Genomic DNA, 21,192 nt, shown 5'->3' with positions numbered 1-21,192 from the left:
TGTCTTACAATGGAGTTTTACTATATTAAGCACCTATTTTGTGCCACAGCGCTGGGCTAGGTTTATGGCAATGAACAGAATTGACAGGTTGTCTGTTCTCATGGAACTTGCTTTCTCAATGGAGGAGATGGACAATAAGCCAATAAAATAGCTGTAATCTGGGATGAGGGCTATGAAGAAATCAAAGGGCTGAAACAGCAAATCAGAAGGCATCCCACTTGAGGTGGTTGGGAAGTTCCTCTAAAGAGGTGGCATTTGAATTAAGGAGAATGGGATGGAGAGAACTGGAGGGAAAGCATTCTAGATGTCAGGAACAGCATGTGCAAAGGCCCTGAGGCAGGACTAGAAGAGACTTTGCTTGAAGCTGGGTGAATGTGGATCCAGGAGTCCCACAGCAACCTAAACTAGAGAAAACTGGGGAAGATGGAAGCCCTAGAGCCAATGTTCAAAGGTGAGGCCTAAGCCACAAGTTCAGATCTGCTGTGGGTCAACGAATTATACATTACCTAGTTCAGGGGCTCCAGGGGTCTGTGCCATAGGATGGGGATGGTTCAAGGTAATGACAACTCATTGGAAATCGTGGAGATCACTTCCTGAATCTCAGAGACAATATGGGTTGCAGGATCCTGATGGCTGGGGACTTAGGCACCCTTTCCCCTCCTCCCTAAAAAAAATGTGGGCTCTGGGCTGGGCCCCCTTTCCTTCATTTAGCCATGCTCCCTTGAGGCTCGGTGCTGTGCCAGGCACTGAGGATATCACGTGAACAAGACAAACCCCTGCCCTCAAGGAGCTTGTAGCCCAGTGGGGGAAGCAAAAACAAAACAAAAGACCCCAACCCCCATCGAACTCAGTGTTTTGGAGGAGGACTTGGTGTCTGGGGAGATCTCCCTTCCTGAGTTGGAGCCTTCAGATTTTGGCTCCTCCATTAGTCCTTTCCTAGGGGATTCTACTCTGAGACCAGAGTGTCTTGGCCTTTAGGTCCTCTTCCTGTTGGTGAGAATTTAAAGAAACACACACACACACACATATACACACACACCTCCCCTTTTAGGGGCTGTTAAAGGCCCACACACAGACACAGGAACACCCAAATGCACATACTTCTCTAATCTCCCTAATCCCCCAAGGCTGGGGTGGTGGTGGTGGTTCTCTGTTTCCCTATTTAGCTCTGTGCTCGGCTTAGCCCCCACACCTCCCTTCCCCTGGGCTGGTCCCTGGGTCCTAGTCATTCCCACACCTGGCCTCCCCAACTGCTGGGAGGTAAATGAATGTACTGGGCAAACATCCTTGCAGCTTCCTGCTGCTCCCCTCTGAGAAAACAGTACTCCTCTTCCTCCTTCTCTTCCTCCTCCCCACACCCTCCCAGTTGGGGCATCTCTGGGATCCAAAGCTATTTCTCCCTAGAGAAACCAGAGTTCATCCTTTCTCCTGAGCCAGAAAAAGAAGACAAGAGACACCGTACAGACCTAGTATCTCTATCTGGAGACACAACCTGTTCTCCCTCTGGTCCTTTATTCCAGTTTTCTGAGCACCAGAGCCTCTCATACCTTCCCCGGGGGCCTGGAGGAGGATCACCGGATCCAGGGGACAAAGCTCTCCTGGGGTCACATCAGGAGCTGGGGGAGAGTGGGGAAGGGAGGAGGAGACCCCCACATCTGGCAGGAAGGGCAGCCCCTTTTGAGGGGTATTTCCGAGAATCAGAGAATCACGGAGGGAAGCTGGGAAGAGCATGAAGGTCTCTTTCTAGAAGGAAAAAAGAAAGCACCCCCGACCACCTCTGAGCATGCCTGCTGACCTGAATTGCATACTCATTCTGTCTCTGTCCAAGCCAATGTGTATTTCTTACAGAGTTGTATTCGGGGTGAGCATCATCATTTTTGATTCTTCTTTTTACACGGAGCAACAGAGCACACACATTTTCCACATGACTCTATGGCTTTTATCTGGATTTTTAAAAAGGATAGCGAATGCCCTGTTCTCCATCTTCCAGACTGAGAAACTCAACACAGGCTCCTTCCCTTCCCATCCTTACCTTGAAAACATTTTCCTACCCTCATGCAGAATGAAGAGGGAGTTGGGCGTAGGGTTGGTATGTGGTCCCAGTCGTAAGGAATCTTAGACATTAAAGTGGAGGCACCAGAGAGGGAAAGTGACTCGCTCAAGGCCACACAGCAACTCGTTGCTGAGTAGTTCTTAACACCACCCCATCTAATTTCTGAAACAAGTTAACTGTGGAAACTTACCTGCCAGGCTTTTTCCTCCCAATTTTTAATTTTCTCACTGGGTCTCTATAATAACACTCTGGGGAAGGATCTATACCTCCGTGTTTCAGATGAGGGGACCCAGTCTCAGAGGAAGAAAAGTCACTTGTCTGAACTGCCAGCTGGCTGGTGACAGAACAGTGAGAACCAAATCTCCTGCTTCCCAGCCTGGGAGTTCTTGGTGTCTCCTCTTAGGAATCCTTTCCTCTCTCCCTGCCTGGCCTGGCCTTGCCTGGGTTCAAGGTCAGGAGTTTCCCCAGCAGGGCTTTCCCTCCCCAGTCCCAGTGCTGGATACCACTGTCTGATCCTGCCTCCTTTCCTGCGCTGGACCAAGGCCCAGGCAAGCAGCTGGGGACACAAGGCTGAATGGAGCAGCAGGAAGAGGCTGTAGGCGGCAGAGTTCATTCAGAAGAAAGCCCCACTCAGAGCTGCAGAGGGCACCTCATGGTGGCGGGTGGCGGTGGGGAGGGCTCTGTCAGCCCCTGGCTGCAAGGGTATAGACTCCAACAAACCTCTCTCCCCCTGATTAGTGTCTGTTACCAACTCCAGGGGTGGGGGTATAACGGAACCCCAAATCCCTGCCACTTTATTCCTAGGATCCGTGCCAGACCATCCTCAGAAACACTTGATCCAACCTCTCCCCATTTTATAGACAAAGAAGCAGAGGCCCAGGGAGGAATGCTGGTAGCGGGGCCCAGGCTCCCAGGGGTGAGCTGAAGCAGGGCAGGACTAGAGCCTTGTTCTTCCCACTACCAGCTCCAGGCCTCTCCCTTCTTCCACTTGACTGGGACCAGAGGCCATCCTCAGAGAGCAGGGTGACCCAGATCTCCCTAAGGAGGGCTGGGAGACCTCACACCCCATGCCTCCCTCACTCAGGTTCCTGGCCGTCAGCTTGTTTCCTGGGACAATTTAAGTGGAAGATGCCCCAATCCTTGAAGTCTCTGTGCATTTGGCTCTTGTCTGGCCAAGTTTATGGTGGTCCCAGGAGGTAGAGGCCGGGCAGCAGAGACCCGTTAGAGAGAGAGAGAGACAGAGAGAGAGAGAGAGAGAGAGAGAGAGAGAGTAGACAGGGAGAGAGATGGCCAGTTCACTCACGGAGGGGATCCCATCAGATTCTCATTTCCACCCAGCAGGCCCTTCTGAACCCAAATATTTTCTTGCGTTTCCGAGCCCATGCCCCTCCCCCAGCAGGGCTTTAGGGCTGAGCTTGAGAGAGGGAGGAAGGGAGGGAAGAAGACAGAGAAGCCACGTTTCCTTAGGGAGGGAGGGGAAGAGAGAGAAGGACAAGCTCAGAGACCGAGACAGTCACGAAGACCGGGGGGAGGGCAGGGAAAGCCGGGGAGACCCGAGGGACAGAGGAACAGACCTAGAGACACAGAGATGGGGAGAAAGATCTCCAAAGACCTCGCTCCCCCTGAACGATCACCCTGTGCTGCCCAGGCCGCTCCCTGGGGAACCTCGGGTCTGACTCCCCGGGGCGGCCGCCGCAGCGCAGCGCCCCTAAGCTTCCAGGACGGGCTCAGAACCCGGGTACGACTCTGGCCCCCCGAGGGGCGTTGGGTCCCCGGCCTCCCGAACGCTTCCCTGTGCGCCCCCCAGCGGAGAACCAGCCGCGCAGACGAGGAGGTCCTAAAGGGGGCGCAGGCAGGGGCGCCGCCACTTTGCGCCCAATCTGGTCCGGGAACCCAGGGGTGGGTGGAGGACGGTTAGAAGACGTGGGAGGGGGCAGCATTGGTGCGTGTCGGGCTAGTATCCGAGCATCGGCTGGCTGCGACGCCTCGACGTCCCCTTCCCCAAGAAGGCGGCGGTCGGCGTCCCCGCGGACCGAGCCCCCGGGAGGGGTGCGCACTGGCGCAAGCTCGGAGCTCGGGTCTAGGTCCGGGGTCCAGGGAGGTTCGAGGCACCTAGCCTCCAAATCTCAGAGCTCTACACACGTGTCTCCCGGGGACCCTGCAGCGAGCCCCCTCCCCCGCGTCTGCCCCCGCGTCTGCCCGCGGGTGGGTAGTCCCGTCCCTCCGGGGGGCCCGGGCGCCGCCGCGGCGAGGGGTGCGGAGCGCTGGAAGGGGGACGCGGACCCTCGGTCTTACCGCATTGTTGAGGAAATCCGACTCGTTCAGATCCCCCAAGTCCAGGAAGCTGGATCCGGGGAACAGCCTGTCGGCCGGGAAGGGCTCCAAGACGGCGTCCATCGCGGCCGGCCCCGGAGACCCCCTCGCCTGGGCTTCCCTCACTCCAGGGCGGCGGCGCGCCCGGCCCAGAGCTCCGGCCTGAGCGCCGGCTAGCGGGCGGGGGCAGGTCCGGGGCGAAGCCCCGGGGAGGGGCGGGCGGAGGCGGCGCGGCCCCGGGCAGGGGGCGCGGGGGGCGCGGGGGCCTTAGGGCAGCGGCGCGGAGCTGGCTGGGCTCAGGGGCCCCGGGCGCACCGCGAGCATTTAGCCGACTCCTCCTCCGGCTCCTCCCGGGGCACAGCTGGCTTCCATGGAGAGCCTGGGAGTGGGGGTGAGGGCTGGAGGAGCCCCCCGGACAGGGTGGGAGCCGGGGGTGGGGGAGCTGAGCGCTCCCCCGAGACTGGGTGGCTGCCCGGCGCTCCGCTCTCTCGGCGTCTCCCTCTGCACGGCTTCTGTCACTTTCCTCTCTGTGAAACCGGGAACCCCTGGCTGGTTAGCCCAGCTGGCCCGGGCGCCACGCCCCCACATCAATATTCACGATAGATTTCATATTAATGAGAGGAGGGCGCGGCCTGAGGAACGGTCCCTCCCCTTTTAAAGAGACCTCTGCAAGCTGAGCTGCCTTGCCAAGGTCTCTGCTCCCTGGAAGATCAAGGTAGGGGCTTGAAGCAAAATTATCCTGGAGCCAATTCCTCGTTCCTGGAACCTTGGCATCTTGTTGAGGCTTTGCCAACCAACTCTCCCATAAGTTCATGAGGACGCTGAGTTGTTTCCATTCTTCCAGCCTTATGCTAGAACCCAAACCAAATCTGAAGCTGGGGAATGAATTCCACCTTCTGGGCCCCTCAACAGATCTCTCAGTGGGAAGATTTTCACATGTCTCCTCCTCCAGGGAGACTTCCCTGGTCCGCAGGCTGGAGCAGTTAGCATCCTATACACGCGAGGCAAGCAATGTGCTTACCTCCATTGTGGTGAGTCTAAAGTGTTATTGTTTGCTCACGTGTCTATGACCCCACTGGACTCTTGAGATCCCTCAGGGCAAAGACTGTGTCCAGCCTTCTTGTGTGTGAAAGAGCCCAGTGAACAGAAGAAATGAGGCGAGGACCCCTCTTCTCATCAATCATCCAGTCCCTCTAATGGCTCTGAAGAACAAGAAGTTGAAGAACAGTGGCCATGGAGCTTGCCAAGTGCGGCTGGCTGCACACTCCGTGGTCACTGAACACTCCCAGGCCCCCCGGATCCATTACCTAAGTGGCCTGCTCAGGAGTACAGCTTAATCTCTTGAAAAGGGCTGATAAACAATCACCAGGCACCTGAACAAATGGAGTGGAGTGAGAAAGGCACTCCCTCAGAGGGCTGAGCACACCAGTTCCTGCCCAGAAGTCATTAATAGGATTAAGTGTGTCCTCTCCGTCTGGGGCTTTTAATTAACTCAGGAACCAAAAAGCCCTTAAGAAGCAGAGATGTCATTGCCGTTAAGCCAGAATGTCACTGAAATTGCTCTCTTGGTGCCAAGGTGGGCACACACAGTGAGTCAGAGATAGAGGCTGTTTGCTTGCCTGGGGCAGGTAGGCAGGCACGTGGCTTTTCCTCCATCTCATGACCCAGTTGACATAGTTCTGGAGAATAAGGTCCTGACTCTCCAGGCTGTCACATGAGTATTAGCTCCCAGGCCTCCCGGAGAGTGTGCTCCCAAGAAGCTGAGCACACAGCCCATGCTCCAGGGACTTGGTTCACCTGGCAATGCAACTGTGAGCAGTTTAGGTGGGCCAAAGTAAAGCAATCAATTGACTCTCCAGAACAGTGACAGGGAGAATTAGGGTGCTGAGGCTGTGAGTGTGTTCCCCATATGCATCACATCTGGCCAACTGGGGAGCATTCCAACACTCAGAATATGGCTGATCCTTTTCCAGGAGGGGGGCACAGTCTCTGGCTGGACCAACACGCCAAGTCTGTGGTGGGTGAGCTTGAGGTAGCAGGTGTCTGGGGGTCCTGGTTCCCAGGCCAGAGTCCCTGCAGGTCCCCAGGACGAACAAAAGTGTCCCTCTGCCTGAGGTTGGCTGGAAATTGTGCCTGTGTTCCTCCCAGCCGGCTCTGTAATTAGAGACAGAGGCACCATTTAAGTGATTGGGGAAGATTATATAGTTTTAGATAAATAGGATTAGAGTGTCCTCTCTTTCCTGATTCTTACCCAGGTGAACACCCCAGGAAACCATTGAAAATAATCCTGGGGAGACATTCTGGTTCCGGCACCTCCTGTGGAGTCTGAGAGGCAGGATCTCCCAGGAGAAATCCTGGAAGGGTGGGGGGGTGGGGGGGCTGGTGGAGAGAAGAGAGGGAATGGGCAATGCAGAGCCTGGCACATAGTAGGAATATGAACCTTTTTTTTTTTTTTCTGGGATGAAGGGCATGGCCAAGTCCAACAAAGACAAGAATGGTGGGGGATTTAGTCACGTATTCTGCAAGTATTATTGAGCATGATGACAAGTCCCTAGACCAGGCACTGGCAATACAGCGGTGATTAAGAACTTTTACACAGTGAATGAGGAAAGAACAGGAAGAAAAAATTTAAGAAGGTGATTTCAGATAGTGGGAGGACCATGAAGGAAATAAAGAGGATAATACAATGGGGTGGGGAAGGAAGCCCTCTCTGAAGAGGCAATGTGTGAGCTGGGCATGGAAGTCTGAGCTGAATGGTATAAGGGGGGCAAAATGGAGGGAAAAGCATTCCAGACAAAGGCAACAGTACGTAGAAGAGAAAGAGTGGGAAGGGCAGGCCTTGATGTGGGAGTGAGATGATAAACGTGAAACCCCAGTGCCCTACACAAACCTGATGCCTACAATCATACAGAGGCTCTATTCATGTACTGAAAAGAATCATGCTAGTTCAGGTTAGAGAGCCCACCTGAAGCCTTCTGTAGCAGCTCATCCCTTCTATATCTTCTCTTACCGATATTCTGGGAGAGGAAATTAGACCGATCATGGGGTCTGAAGTTTGGGTTCTCTCCTAATAGGGTGGGTCTGCTCCCTCCCGGCCAGTCCCTGGACCTGGTCCCACAACCCAGCCCCTTAGGCCCCTTCTCTATGTATGAAGGGTCAGGGGAAGGAGGCTAAACATCGGTACTGCAAACACCTGCAATCCAGGTCAAGAAGAGCACAGACTGTAGTCCCTTGTATTATGGGCTTAGGAACATCTGGTTGTTGCTCTCCAGCAGCTGCTTCAGATGTGAAGTGAAATGCATAAAGACATCCCAACCCAGGCAGTGACGCACAGGAGAGAGAAAGGACAGAGATAAGCTTCCTGGCTGTCCCAGACACTGAAGGTCAGGTGCAGAGAGGGAATCCTTGTCCAGCTGAGCTGTGAGCAGGGACAGTGTCTGTGTGTGTGTATCTGAGGGTGGGGGAGCATGGATGCGGACTGCCACACCTTGATACCCCTGGAGAGTCATTGTCCTCTGGGTCTCAGTTTTCACATCTATAAAATGGGAGATGTGTTAATGACGCATAGGGTCCTGTCCTCTCCAAGGACCTTCTAAATGTGCGAATAGCAGGACAAGTCTTGTTGGAGAGGGAAGGTGGGAAGGGGCGAAGCACCTGCCTCCTTAGGAAGCCTGGCACTCCGATTTTCCAGGCTCCCACCCGGAGCCTCCAGAAGGGTGCAAGGCTGGGTATTTACATTCAGCAGGCAGGCCCTGGGTGGTGGTGAGAAGGTCACCCAAAGTAAACTTGCCTTGTTTGCCCAGATTGTAAAGGGAAAAACACTTTGGCATACTCTAACAGGAACTTCTGAGAAATGAAAATGCATTCATCCTGGAGATTAGTCTGACTTCCGGGGCACAGATGGGGCCCTTTGTTCTCCTGGAGCTCCCTAAAATGGGCTGCATGGCTGCTCTCCCTGTGCCCCCTGCTGGGGCTAGATGTGGAGTCCCTGGGGTGGCACCCTGCCAGGTGGGTGGGGGTGGGCTTCAGACCCAGGTTCTCCTTTTTCCCCATCCCCTTGGCCTGTGGTTCCTTCCCTGCTCCACCCTGAACAATAAAAATACCTGAAATGTATTGAGTGCTTGCTTTGTGCCAGGCACTGAATACTTATATTATTGCATTTAATACTTGGAAGAAGCTTGTGAAATAAGTATCATATTCACTGATTCTGAGATGCACGTTTTAGCATCACTGAAATCAGAATGTGTCTTACCATCGATGGTTGTTTTTTTCCTTCTTAATGAACATAAAATAGTGGTGCATCACACAGTCGATGCTATCGATTCCTAGATTTGATGAAACATGATTCATTATCATCCCCAATCCTCAGATGAGAAAACTGAGGCTCAGAGAGTTGATGACTTACCACTCCTTTATTTCACAGGAAACCAAGGCCTGGGGCACCGGAGGCTTGCCTTAGGTCACCAGCTTCAATGGGGGCAGAGATAGGGCTGAAATCTGGGCCTTCAGGCTTCTTACCCAGGGCCCTTTCCACTCACCCCAGATGACCTGGGTTTGCTCACTAGGGAGAGGCAGGAGCTGAGGGGAGGGCCTGCCAGGGCCCTTCCTCAGCAGCTAGTGAATCACAGCCACCCTGCCTTGGAAAAGGACCTTGAAGATAGATTTTTTCCCTCTCCAAATTCTCTGAAGACTGAAGTTCCTTAAGGACTAAGAAAACACTTGCCTCTCTTCCAGCGACTTTTCCTGGTAATTATTTTAGCTTCGCTTTCCCTGAATTTCTGTTCTACTGTCCCATCTTTGGACGGGAGGCAGGCCCGCCCCTTGGCCCTCTGTCTGCCTGCCGCCTGGGGAACAGCCCCACCCGCTTCCTGCTTTGCTCAGTCCTGCTCTGAACTCACCCTTCTTTCTTCTACCTCGAATCACCTGTACCAGCCCTGCTTCTAGATGCCTGAGTAACTCAGGCCACTGGCTCCAGCCCCAGAGACATACGTACACGCAGGGATACAGGTTCCAGCCCCTTTGCCTTCTCAGTCTGAAGTCAGAGGAGAAAAAATCAACAATGCCAGGCTCCCTCTTGCTTCTGTGAGCCCTCCTGCTGTCGGGGACACTCCCCTACAAATCCTGCCCCACCTAGGCCTGGCAGAGCTGGAAGTATGAGGCTGAGAGGGAGGCCAGGGCTATGGAAAGTCAGAGGCTGGACCTTGCCCATTACCTGCCACACTTGCCACGTTCACCCCTTGCCTGCCCCTATGCCTCAGTTTCCCCAACCTCCAAGTCCCACAAGGCCGAAGTGGTCCATCACCAGGAGGCACAGAGGCAGCATTAGGCATTTAAATCTGGAGCTTTGCTAAAATGCAACCCATAACATTCAAGGTTAAGCCAGGGCTTCAGATTCTTTTCTGTGAAATGAGGGTTTTGGACAGGATGCTCTCTCAGATTCCATCCTACCAGCTCTAAACTGCTGTGATTCTGTCTCCCTCTGGCCCGAAAGCAAATGTGGCCTTTGTGTGTGAGGAGCTCATGTGTTCTCTGGGCATTGATTGGCCAGGAGCTGAGTGCAGTGTGCGGCGGGGTGGCCGTGTGTGCACACCCTGCTCAGGTGGACGTTCCTGGGTCTGGAGGTGCAGATCTGCACTGGCGAAGGGGGGACTCCTGCCATTTGTGCCCATGTGTAAGCCTCTGGGGAGAAAGCTCCAGCTCACACCTAAGAGCGCCCCCCCCCCTCCCCTGTGCGCATCCACGCCAGCGCGTGCGGCCACAAATCTGGTTTCCATCTTCTTCCAATAGGCAGCAGGCTGGGGGAGACTGAGTGGAATATTAATTGTGCTTTTGCACGTGGCTGAGCTCCATGAATGTGGTGGTAGGAGGGAGCAGCCTGAAGCTATGTGGGGAATGAGGGGCAAGCCACAAGAGCGGGGTTCCCTGGGGTTTATAGGCATATTGAGGGGAGGCAGAGCCCTGAGACCCTAAAGGGTGGGTGGTGGGTGGGGGGAAGGAAGGAGATAATTTCTGGGACCAAGGATCTGGGGACAGCAGGAAAGGATCTAGCTGGGTTTAGGGCAGCTAGATCCACATTTGCCTTACTCAGAGCCCAGTAAACAGTAAGTATTTAGTCTGTACTGAACGATTGAAGAGCTGCCTGCTGCCTGCACGAAAGATCCCACAGATATTCCTTAGCTGGGAGACGACAGAGGGCTGAGGAAGAGGAAGTTGGGAAGTAAGCACATATTAAGCACCTGCCATGTGCTGGCCACTCAGAGGGCCACACCCTCAGGCATTTTGAATCTAATGGACACTTTGTTTGTTTTTTTAAAAAATATTTATTTATTTATTCATTCATTTACTTATTTATTTATGAGAGACACAGAGAGAGAGGGAGCGGCAGAGACACAGGCAGAGGGAGAAGCAGGCTCCATGCAGGGAGCCTGACGTGGGATTCGATCCCAGGACTCCAGGATTAGGCCCTGGGCTGAAGGCAGCGCTAAACCGCTGAGCCACCCGGGGTGCCCAGTAATGGACACTTTGGATTTTGTGTCTCATTGGATTGCCTTCTTTACTTGAACTGTCAGGAAGCTCAGAGATGAATTTGCTGGGGCATACCTCTTGCACCAGGAGCTCATGGGAGTATATTTCACAAGCTGACTGCAGCCCTGGTTTTATCTTAGGTCTTTGTCCCCCTTTCTCCAAAACCCTTTTCCTCTGGTAAAAGCTGTCTAATTCGATTGTCTGCAGGGTTTCTCAAACACCTTTATTAGATCCTGAAGTGAGATAAGGTATAAATACAAAAGTATTTTTACTTTTATAGATGAAGAAATGAGGCTCAGAGAGGTTATTGGTCCAAGGTCACACAGCCATTAAGCAAGAGGTGGGAATTCGACCTTGGGTCTGTTTGACCTAATCTTTCCACTGTGCCAGTCTCTAGGACTGGACAAGTTGCACAGTAATTGAAGGCTCTCTGGGAAGTTGGGAGGAGCCTGGGGGCTTTGTAGACTCAAACTTTATTTATTTTTTAAAAGATTTTATTTATTTATTCATGAGAGACACACAGAGAAAGACAGAGACACAGGGAGAGGGAGAAGCAGGCTCCCTCCAGGGAACTCGATGTGGGACTCGATCCCAGGATCCTGGGATCACAACCTGAGCCAAAGGCAGACGCTCAACCACTGAACCACCCAGGTGCCCCTAGACTCAAACTTTACCTCTTGGTGGCCCTCATCCAGGCTCCTCTCATTGAAGAGCAGGTCCCTGTCAGGGTTCCTGTCCCATGTCATGCACAGAGAGAGGATTTTGGGGGCCATGGGCGTCCCCCATCCTCAGGGACCAGCCCCAGCTCCCATGGTGGAGCAGAACAAACAGAAAACCAGCAGAGCTGGCCTTGGCAATCACCAGTTAAAGCAAATATATATTCCAGATGCTCTGAGAAACATTTCTGGAGCCTCCAGAATTGAAGGGCGGACTAAGTCCCTGGAGAAAATGAATGGATGTGGGCCCAAAGGGAGCCACATTTTTTCTTAGTTCTATGGCAAGGAAGCAGCGAGGATCCAAGGATCAGGGTGAGGGGCTCCAATGGTGTGTGTTCTGGGCCCTGATCCCTTGCTGGACCCCTGCAGGCCTGTCCACCTGGACTCTGTCTCCCCTAGGGGAGCCCCTGCATGAAGACTTAGGGTTTCCCAGGGTAGGCCTGATACTTACTCATTAGTGAATTCATTCCTTATAGGGGCTGACACCACACTTGTGCTCCACAAACCTGGGGACCTCTGGGGAAGGTACCAAGAATGAGTCTAATCGAGAGTGGAAGGGGATGTTGTTGTTCTGAGAGCTGAAGTGGAGAATGACAGTCTTTGGCAACCCAGGGGACACTGGCAGAGACACACGGTGACATAGAGCCAATGAATAAAGACTCAGTTCCTCGGGCCTGTCCTGTCCGGATGAGCCCTGGGGCCTCTAATAGGGGATGCCTGCAGACACTAGCGTGCATGGCCCAGAGGAGAAATAATCACAGAAATAATGATTCTCACAAACTGCCATTTATTATGGTCCTGTTGTCCTTCAATGCACCGTGCTCTGCACCATGCCAATTTGCAGTGAATATCTCAATCTTCTGAATCTATAGATTGCTCCTATAAATCAATAAGACAACGACCACAATCCAATAAATATATTGGCAAAAAACCTGAACAATGGGTCTGGTACATTTATACAATAACATTTATCACAATAACATTTATGTCTTGGGATCTAGGCTAAGCATTTCCTATGCCTTTTGTTATTTAAGCCTCATCTAAGCCTTCTCATAACCCTTGGAAGCAGAGACCAGGATTATCCTATTTTCCTGAGGCTCACACAGTGACTTGGTCTGATGTCATAGTCCATGCTTATAAAGTATGGGTTGGGATGACAGCCACCACAGACTGGGACCCAAGGCCTCAGGGAAATACGGGCAGGGCCTGGGGAGGAAATGTGAGGGAGGGGCTGCCAGCTGACGTGGGATCCTCTCACCTAGCAACTTGGGGAAAAGCCTAGAACCCCTGATATCTAGGTAGATGGCTTTTGAGGGCTTTTTTTTTTTTTTTTTTTAGTCTTTTTGAATTTGTTGAATAGATAAATATGTCATGTGACTCAAAAAATTAAAAAAAGGAAGACAATGAGAGGTAATCCTCCCATTCTTATATCCCATATCCTCACCACTATGTTCCCACCCTTCAACCAACATATAATCAATTTGATTGCTTCCTTGGGTATCTTCTTTGGGGTGTGTATGTTTGTGCGTGTATTTGCATATACGTATATATACATATATATTTTTTTCCTCTCTCTTTTTAGCGAGAGAGAGAGACAGATGTGGGAAGGGGCAGAGAGAGAGAGAGAGAGAGAGAGAGGATCCTAGGCAGCTCCATGTTCAGTGCAGAGCTCAACTCGTGGCTCAATCTCACGGCCCTGAGATCATGACCTGTGTCAAAATCAAGAATTGGACACTTAACTGATTGAGCCACCCAGGTGCCTTGTCTCTTTTCTCTTTTTTAACTGAAAAGAGGCATATTATACACATTGTTCTACATCCCCCCCCCCCATTTTATCTGTTTTGGAGATCTGCCTATATTAGTACATAGAGAACGTCCTCATTCTTTATTTTTTTTAAATAGCTGCATAGCTATCCATTGTATGAGTGTACCATAATTTACTTACCTGTCCCCAAATGATGGACATTTGGATTGTTTCCAAGTTTTCACTATCACAGACAATACTATAATGATAGCCTTGTTCCAACACTGTATATCTGTAGGGTAAATTCTCAGGAACGGGATTACTGGGTCAAAGAGAATGTGCATTTGTGATGTCAATAGATATTGTCAACTAGTTCATATCAATTTACACCCCCAGCAGCAATATACAGCAGTGCTGGTTTCTCTACAGTCTTTCAAATAAAGGATATGAGTAAACTTTTGAATGGTTTCTGGCTTGCATTTCTCTTATATTAGTGAGGTTGAGAGTCTTTATAGATGCCTTAGAACATTGTTTCCTTTTCTGTAGACTCTGTTCATATTCTTTGACCTTTTAAAAATTAGTGGTCAGTCTTGTCTTATTGATTTTTAGAAGCTCTTTATATGTTGGGGAGATTGTGATATGATTTATAGGGGCAGTGAGGCCACAATTGGCATCCCCTCTGGGAAAGGCTATAGAGGCTGATTCTTCCCCTCACCTCCACCCTCCCATCCAAACTCAGGCATTTATTCAATGAGTATTTGCTGAGTACCTCTTGAGTGCTAGGCTCGGTGCTTAGGCATCAGAGACCAGAGGAGAATAGACAAAGCCCTTAGGTTGCTCAAAGTCCAGGGGGGGTCTCAGATCTGTAACCAAACAGGTTGTACATCAGTGTGAGACAGACCATAGGTCAGGGGTTCAGAATGAGGGCTTCAGGGCAATGGAGAGGAAGCGATAGCCTCTGCCTCCCAGTAGACTCTGACATCTGTATCCATCTGGCTGGCTCAGAGCTACTCTTGCTTCTCCTTGTGGGTTCAGCCCTCACACCCTAGTTGCCGAAATGCTCTGCTCCAGGAAGACGGCTCTCTCAGTACATATTTACAGAATGCTTACCACATGTGAACCTCCCATGAGCCCATCCCTGACTCCTGGAGACTTCCTTCCCTGCCCCTTGCTGGTCCTCACCGTCTGCCTCTATCCTGTCTTGCATTGCTCACCAGCTGCTTATAGTGTGCATTCCACCACTGCTCAGAGGGTTGTAATCTCGTTGATGGCAAGATGGCAGACTTTCCTCTGGGTCCCCTCTCCGGGTGCTTAGCATCTGGTGACGCTCAGCGAGGGCTTGTTGGATGATGAATTGTCAGATGGCTTGTTGGCTGTTATGGACGTTGGATCACCTGCATCGGGGTGTGCATGGGGGGCAGGTGAGATGGGCACACGTTGCACGCAGGAATGGGTGATATGCCAAGCTGAAACCCCAGCATCAGGGCCCAGCTAGGAAAGGGTTAAGCTTGCTGGAGTTTTGTATATGAAATGGCACCAGAAAAAAAATGTGCAGACTAGCAATTGAGCCCTGTCTCATCCTGGTTCAAATGACATTGTCTGAGCTTCCCCAGCCTCGCCTCCTGCACTAATTACAGACCTTCCTGGGGAGGAAGACTGGGGCCAGGAGGTCTTCATTACAGGCTCCTTTGCTGGAGGGAGCAAACCCCAATGACCGAACCCAATGACCAAACAAACTCTCCTGAAGAGAGGCCCGGGGTTCCTCTGATGTACCTCCCTAATGCAGCCTGGCTGTGAAAGGGTTAAGAAGTAGGCATGCACTAAAGGAACCAGAGGAAGGGTAATGCTGGGGGAGCAGGCCCAGGCTAAGCTACTCTTCCCGGCTCCACTGGCCTAGGCTTGGGCCCCCCTCTCACCTCTTGCCCCCCAAGATGGCTGCTGCCAGGGCTGTGTCAGGGCCTCCCCTCTGTGGTCGCCTGCCTGCTGCCTCTCCCTGCGGCCTGTGGAGACCTCGCCTTCTTTAATCTTCCATTTATCTCCAGGCCTCGCCCCTCTCAGATTGGCTTTGATGTGGGGCCTGCTCCCAGGGGAGAAGTCAAGGGTTTCCGAGGCCTGGTCTGGACTCTGCCCACTGCCCCCAGGCCAGGCGGGGCCCAGAGGTCTCCTGGCCATCAGGGTGAGACCCTGAGGGTGACCCCCACAGACAGGAGGGCAAGAGCTTTGGCCCTTGATCTTCAGACCATGGAGAGGCTGCTACCTGAGCCCCAGAGCGGAGGAGAGGCCTCAGAAGTAAGAGCTTTGTTACCATACTGTGCAATTTATTTTTACACCTGTCTCCTCCTTGACTCCCCAATGATAACAGCAATAGCAAAAAATAACAGCATTATTGTGTGCCAGGGAAGTGCCAGGCACCAGGCTAAGCATCTTCCATTTATAACATAATTAATCCTTATAGCTATGTGCAGCAGGTATCATTTTAAAGGGGAGGAAACAGGATTATTGATACATCCCTTTTTTTTGAAGATTTTATTTATGTATTCATGAGAGACACAGAGAGAGGGGCAGAGACAGGGAGAGGGAGAAGCAGGGTCCCTGTGGGGAGGCTGATGCAGGACTCCATCCCAGGACCCCGGGATCACGACCTGAGCCAAAGGCAGATGCTCAGCCACTGAGCCACCCAGATGCCCCTATTGATACATTCCTGTTCATAAAAATTTACTGTGTTCCTACTGTGTGCCAGGTACTGTTCTAGGCACTGGGGGGTGTACTAATAAATACAGTGGGTACATTCCTACCCTTTTGTACTAGTAACTCATAAACAAACGGTCAAATATACATAGTATCATGTCATATAATATGAAGATATTACCTTGAAGGAAAGTATAGGGCCATCATTTTGAACCCAGTGGTGTCCTCTCATGTGAAGACACAGAGACCTGAGGCCAATGGGACAAGAGGTGGACAGTGACAGGAAGAGAGCTGGGTCAGGGGGCAGGAGCTGGGTCATGTTGAAGAGTTTGGATTTTATTTTGAGCCACCAGAGAGTTTGAGCACAAGACAGGCTTGATCCGATTTATGTTTTGAATCAGAGACTCAAACTAGAATTGCCGAGGCTAACAACTAGCTCAGGCTCACATGGCTAGTCAGTGGTGACCCTGAGATTCAAACCTGGAGGAGAGCCAAGGCTGTTGTCTCCCACAAGGGGCAGGGGCTGTGGCTCATTCACCTTGGCATCCCTTGTGACCCACAGGAGACCTGGCACAGGCTAAATGCTAGCAAATGCTTGGGGAATGATGAGTCAGTTCTGGAACTTCCACTGACCAGGTGGTGGTGGTATGGGGGGCAAGTCATCTGAGTTTCAGTTTGTCCATTGGAAATGGAATGGGAGAAAACAATAGATCTGTTTGGAGGATCGCCCCTGGTGGGGATCCAATGAGACCTGGTGTGCAAAAGGGCGAGGTATGTTGTCAAAGGTCCGAAAATGCTCTGCGGGTCTGATTTCCTCTATCCTTGCTCCTTGATGGCTCTTGACATGATTGTTTAGGAGTGCAAGCGTGTCCTTGTGACTGCATGTCCTGCCTCATGGGGCCAGGCACTTCCATGTCACCTGTCTTAGGTACATCTGTGCCTATGTATATGTCTGCTTACCTGTTTTAACAGCACTTGGAGGGCAGCTGCCTTGGTCTTGCTGTCCAAGGGAACCTGGGCTCTAGAGTTTGGGGAGAGGGGAGTGGAAGACACAGACAGAGAGGCTTTCCCTCTGTCCATCCATATAATGGTTCCTGGAATTCCCATAGCTCCTTCTACATCCTCTGTCCCAGCTCATAGCGAAAAGTGTGGGAATTGTCTGAATACCTGTCATTCTATCCCACCTGTCTGCAGACTCCTGAGGGCCAGGGTTACTCCTTGTAGGGGGCAACACGGTACCTGCTGGATGATTGGTGCTCAGTAAGCAATGGATGGATGGATGGATGGATGGATGGATGGATGGATGGTCCGTCCCTGGTCTCTGGAATCAGAAGGGCCTGAATTATAGAGCTTCAGGATTCTACTTAAACCAAGTCACTCCTCCTATCTGGGCCTGTTTCCTTTTCTATAAATGGGATTTTTGTCTTCATTCATTCATTCATTCATTCATCCATTCACAGTCCTCCCTTGTGAATGTTAGGATACTGTGGTATGTTCTGGGCACCCAGACATTATTTAGAATCAGTGCTGCCCTCAAGAAGCTGAAAAGGTCACGGGCACGGGTCACAAGGATTGCAATGTAAAGTGCGAAATGTCTTTATGGAGGGTACTGAGGTGGCGCCGAGGAGGAAGTGGCCTGCTCCGTGTTTGAGGGGAAGACAGGAAGATTTCATGGTACACGGGGTTCTTGATGTGGGTCTTGGAGGGTAAGCAGGCATTTGCTAGTGTGGACTTTCTGGGCAAGGGGAACAGCACGCCAAAGATCCTGGAGGAATGACAGCCTGGCACCCTGGGGAGAGTGCTGACACTGGGGTAATGGCCAAAACTTATCAAGGCAGGCAGGGCGTGGTGAGCTACAGGGCTGGAGAGGGCAGCCAAGGGCTAGATCATTCAAGGCCTTGGCCCCCTCCAAGGAATTCTAAGAGTCATCCTGAAGGTAAATGGAGCCACTGGCAGGTTTTTGGGGAGAAAAATAGCACAGTTGGGATGTATTCTCAATAAACCATTCTGCTGTGGTATGGACCATAGATTGGGGGTAAGACTAAAACCAGCCGGTGGTGCGTTAGGAGGCTGTTGCTGTTCTACCCAGGCCGGGCTCAGATAAGGGCCTGAACAAAAGTTAACAATAGCCCAGTTATCCAGCGCTTACTATGTGCCAGCTCGGCTCTGTGTTAAACATTTGCAAATATTATCGCATTTCATCCTCAGAGCCACCCTGGGAGTAGGTGCTATTATGATTACCTCTTCCCCTGCAGGAATTCTGGTTAAAGGGGCCCCATTGCCCCAGGGAGAAGATTTTTGCTGTCCTTTCCAGGACCCTGCCCCCCTCACCCCCCAGAGGGCACTGCTGGTGTATACACACCGGGTGTGGGCCAGCCAGCACCAGTCATCTCAGGGCCCGACCTGGCCCTCACTTGCCTATCATCTTGGGCCCTGAAGACTGTCACAGCGGGGCGGGGCAGCGTCCCCTGAAGGAGTCTGGCCCAGAGCTGACAAAATGCGATCTGCTTCCTATTAAGAGGTTTCCGACTGGCAGTGCAGCTTCGCTTTGTGCTTCCTCTCCTGGGCCAGTTTGAAATGCCGGCCTCCCCACTTACCTCTGTGGACTTTTCCAGGCCTTGGTAGCCGCCTGGGCCAACTGACGTCAGAAGCCGGGTGGCCTGCGAGGGGTGCCCTGCATCACACCCCCCACCCACAGTGGACGCCCCGGCCTCTACCTGCGTGTTGCTTTGTCCTTCCCAGGTCAGGGCGTTGGTTTTCTTTTTAAATAAATAAAGCTGAACCTGACTCACAACTCGAGAGAAGCTGCAGCTTCGCTCACAGCCATCAGCATCACCATGGTAACCGCGCCATCCACGGAACACTCGAAAATGCAGTTATCAACAGCGACACCGCCTCTTCCTCCTGGCGTCCCAGCAGCGCGGGGCCTGCACGGTTTCCTGATCCTTGGGGCTGGGCGAATGGCCCAGGGCTCTGCCTGGCTCCCCAAGAAAGCCGGAGGTTGAAAGTAGGGACTTGAGGTTCCCACTCACGCTGACCTGCTTGCAGCTTGCACATCCTTCTGGAAGGCTCTGAGAAAATCTCTTTCATGCTGGGGCAGGCACTAGGGGTGGACAGTAAGCCCACAGTTCCGAGCCACGAGTCCGAGGCTTTATCCATGATTTCTATTGGGAGGATAATATTGTGTGGCGGGTACAGCTTGCAGAGGTGCTAAGCCTAGAATTAAAATGAATGTAAGGATGATAGTAATCATAATACCAATGTATTGAATGTCTACCGCCATGAGTCAGGCAGCGTATAAGATGCTTTCTATATCTTGTCTCTAGTTCCTCACTGTAGTTACATAGAAGCAGTTTTAATTAAATTTTTTAAAGATTTTATTTTTTCATGAGACACACACACACACACACACACACACACAGAGGTGGAGACAGAAGCAGGCTCCATGCAGGGAACCTGACGTGGGACTCGATCCCAGATCTCCAGAATGATGCTCTAGGCTGAAGGCAGCGCTAAACTGCTGGGCCACCAGTTTTAATTAATTTAATAATAACAATTATTTTAATTTTAACAATAATTTTAATAATTTAATAGTAACAGCTACCATTTATAGGGTGCCAGACACTCTGCTCAGCACTGATGTTTATTTTTTCACGTGGGAAGGACTTCAATTCTTCCCATTTTACAAATGGGAAAACTGAGTCTTAGGGAGGTTAAATAATTTGCTTGAGATCACTCAGCTACAGAAGGATGGACCTGCTATTTGGGTTCAGGTGTGTCTGACAGGTGTCCTCTTATAGCTTAACGCTCAGTCAAGGTTCAAGCCACATACTGAGCAGACGGAGGCTCCTGGTCTGCCTGGTTTAAAAGGATTCCTCTAAACACCTTGACTGATGTTCCTCCACTAAAATGGTTCCTGAGCACGCCCATCAGTCACTCCAGGAGACGAAAAGAAATGCAGGTTCTAGGCCCACCTACATGGCATCAGGTATTTGGGTGTGGGCCTGAGGATTCTTATTTGAGGCGACACGGCAGGCTGAACTCCTACATCGGTGAGTTTACACTTGACTGGGTTCCTGGAGAGCAGGGACGATGTCTACTCTGAGACAACCCCAGGGACTGGTCCAGGGCATGACCCTGAGAAGAGGCACAGAAAGTGCTGGTTGAACTTGAGTGGAGAATGAATTGGGCCCCATCCAGTCTCCTAAGCCTCTACAGGAGCAGGTCCTCTCCTAGCTCTGTAGAGTCCATGGTCTCCTCCCACTGACTCTGCACCTGCAGCTCCCACATCCTTACCCCATCTTCCTCCCACCCAAGGGGGAAATGCCTACCCTTGTGACTTCCTCTGCAAGCAGAACGGAGGAGTATTCCTGTTGCCAAAAAGCTTCTTCTTTTTTTTTTTTTTTTTTTGCAGAAACAAACACAGAACCTTAAGCCAGCTTTCAAGGCAGATACTAATCTGACTCCTCAGCAAAATGTCTTTGGAGGGCAGCCCCCAAGTAGAGAGGAAAGGTTGGGATCTCTTCCTCTGACAAGTTTTAGCCATTGAAGAGTCTTATTTATCAGAGCAAAACACCCACATATCAAATAAGGTATTGGATCTATCAGTGATGCTACCTGCTATCATGGAATATTGAGCAGCCATTAAAAGTTGAAGAAATTTTTTTTTAATTTTTATTTATTTATGATAGTTACAGAGAGAGAGAGAGGCAGAGACACAGGCAGTGGGAGAAGCAGGCTCCATGCAGGGAGCCCGACGTGGGATTCGATCCCGGGTCTCCAGGATCACGCCCTGGGCCAAAGGCAGGTGCCAAACCGCTGCGCCACCCAGGGATCCCTAAAAGTTGAAGAATATTTAATGATGTGGTCACACATTCACTAAAAAATAAGAGAAAAACAAAAGGGATATAAAACTATGTGCTCTGGAAAGACGCTTGTAAAATGCAGCAGAGAAGCCAGTTATCCCCCCAATATCTGTTCTTTCTCTATAGTAATAAAAGCTCTACTTAGATAAATCTTATCTTCTGGGGGCCGTGGGACTTTGTTCTGGCTAGTACGGTACAAGCAGATGTGATGCATGTGAATTCCAGGAAGCGTCCTTTGAGGAGGCAGGACTCTCTTCTTTCCTGCTGCTTCTTCCATTGGCGTCTTGG

At 51.4% G+C, this 21,192-nt stretch overlaps 1 protein-coding gene and 1 long non-coding RNA gene across 6 annotated transcripts in view; both read right to left on the bottom strand.

The window, feature by feature from the left end:
* CREB3L1 (cAMP responsive element binding protein 3 like 1) overlaps window positions 1-5,352 on the bottom strand; it is a 35,527-nt gene extending 30,175 nt beyond the window's left edge. Inside the window, exon 1 of one of the 2 annotated variants that reach the window (XM_077863051.1) lies at window positions 4,349-5,352. In XM_077863051.1, coding sequence (XP_077719177.1) covers window positions 4,349-4,450 — 102 coding nt within the window. In that variant the 5' untranslated portion in view covers window positions 4,451-5,352. The remainder of the gene's footprint in view (window positions 1-4,348) is intronic. The other variant, XM_077863050.1, reaches the window with a different exon arrangement.
* Window positions 5,353-12,377: 7,025 nt separating this feature from the next.
* Window positions 12,378-20,697, bottom strand: LOC144292565 (uncharacterized). Of its 4 annotated transcripts, XR_013359964.1 has the most exons (8): window positions 20,371-20,697; window positions 18,757-20,176; window positions 17,279-17,360; window positions 17,000-17,060; window positions 14,566-14,745; window positions 14,121-14,214; window positions 13,553-13,673; window positions 12,378-12,486 (listed from the first exon to the last, which is right to left on the bottom strand). It is a non-coding gene; the product is annotated as an uncharacterized LOC144292565 (long non-coding RNA). The 4 variants fall into 4 exon arrangements; XR_013359965.1 differs by lacking the exon at window positions 20,371-20,697 and having other exon boundaries at window positions 17,207-17,360; window positions 18,757-19,261; XR_013359962.1 differs by lacking the exon at window positions 20,371-20,697 and having other exon boundaries at window positions 18,637-19,250.
* Between the last annotated feature and the right edge of the window lie 495 nt (window positions 20,698-21,192).

The sequence above is a fragment of the Canis aureus genome, chromosome 21, assembly GCF_053574225.1.
Source record: "Canis aureus isolate CA01 chromosome 21, VMU_Caureus_v.1.0, whole genome shotgun sequence".
NCBI lineage: Eukaryota > Metazoa > Chordata > Mammalia > Carnivora > Canidae > Canis > Canis aureus.
The sequence above is the reverse complement of the archived record's forward strand: the minus strand, read 5'-3'. Positions and strand labels throughout refer to the sequence as shown.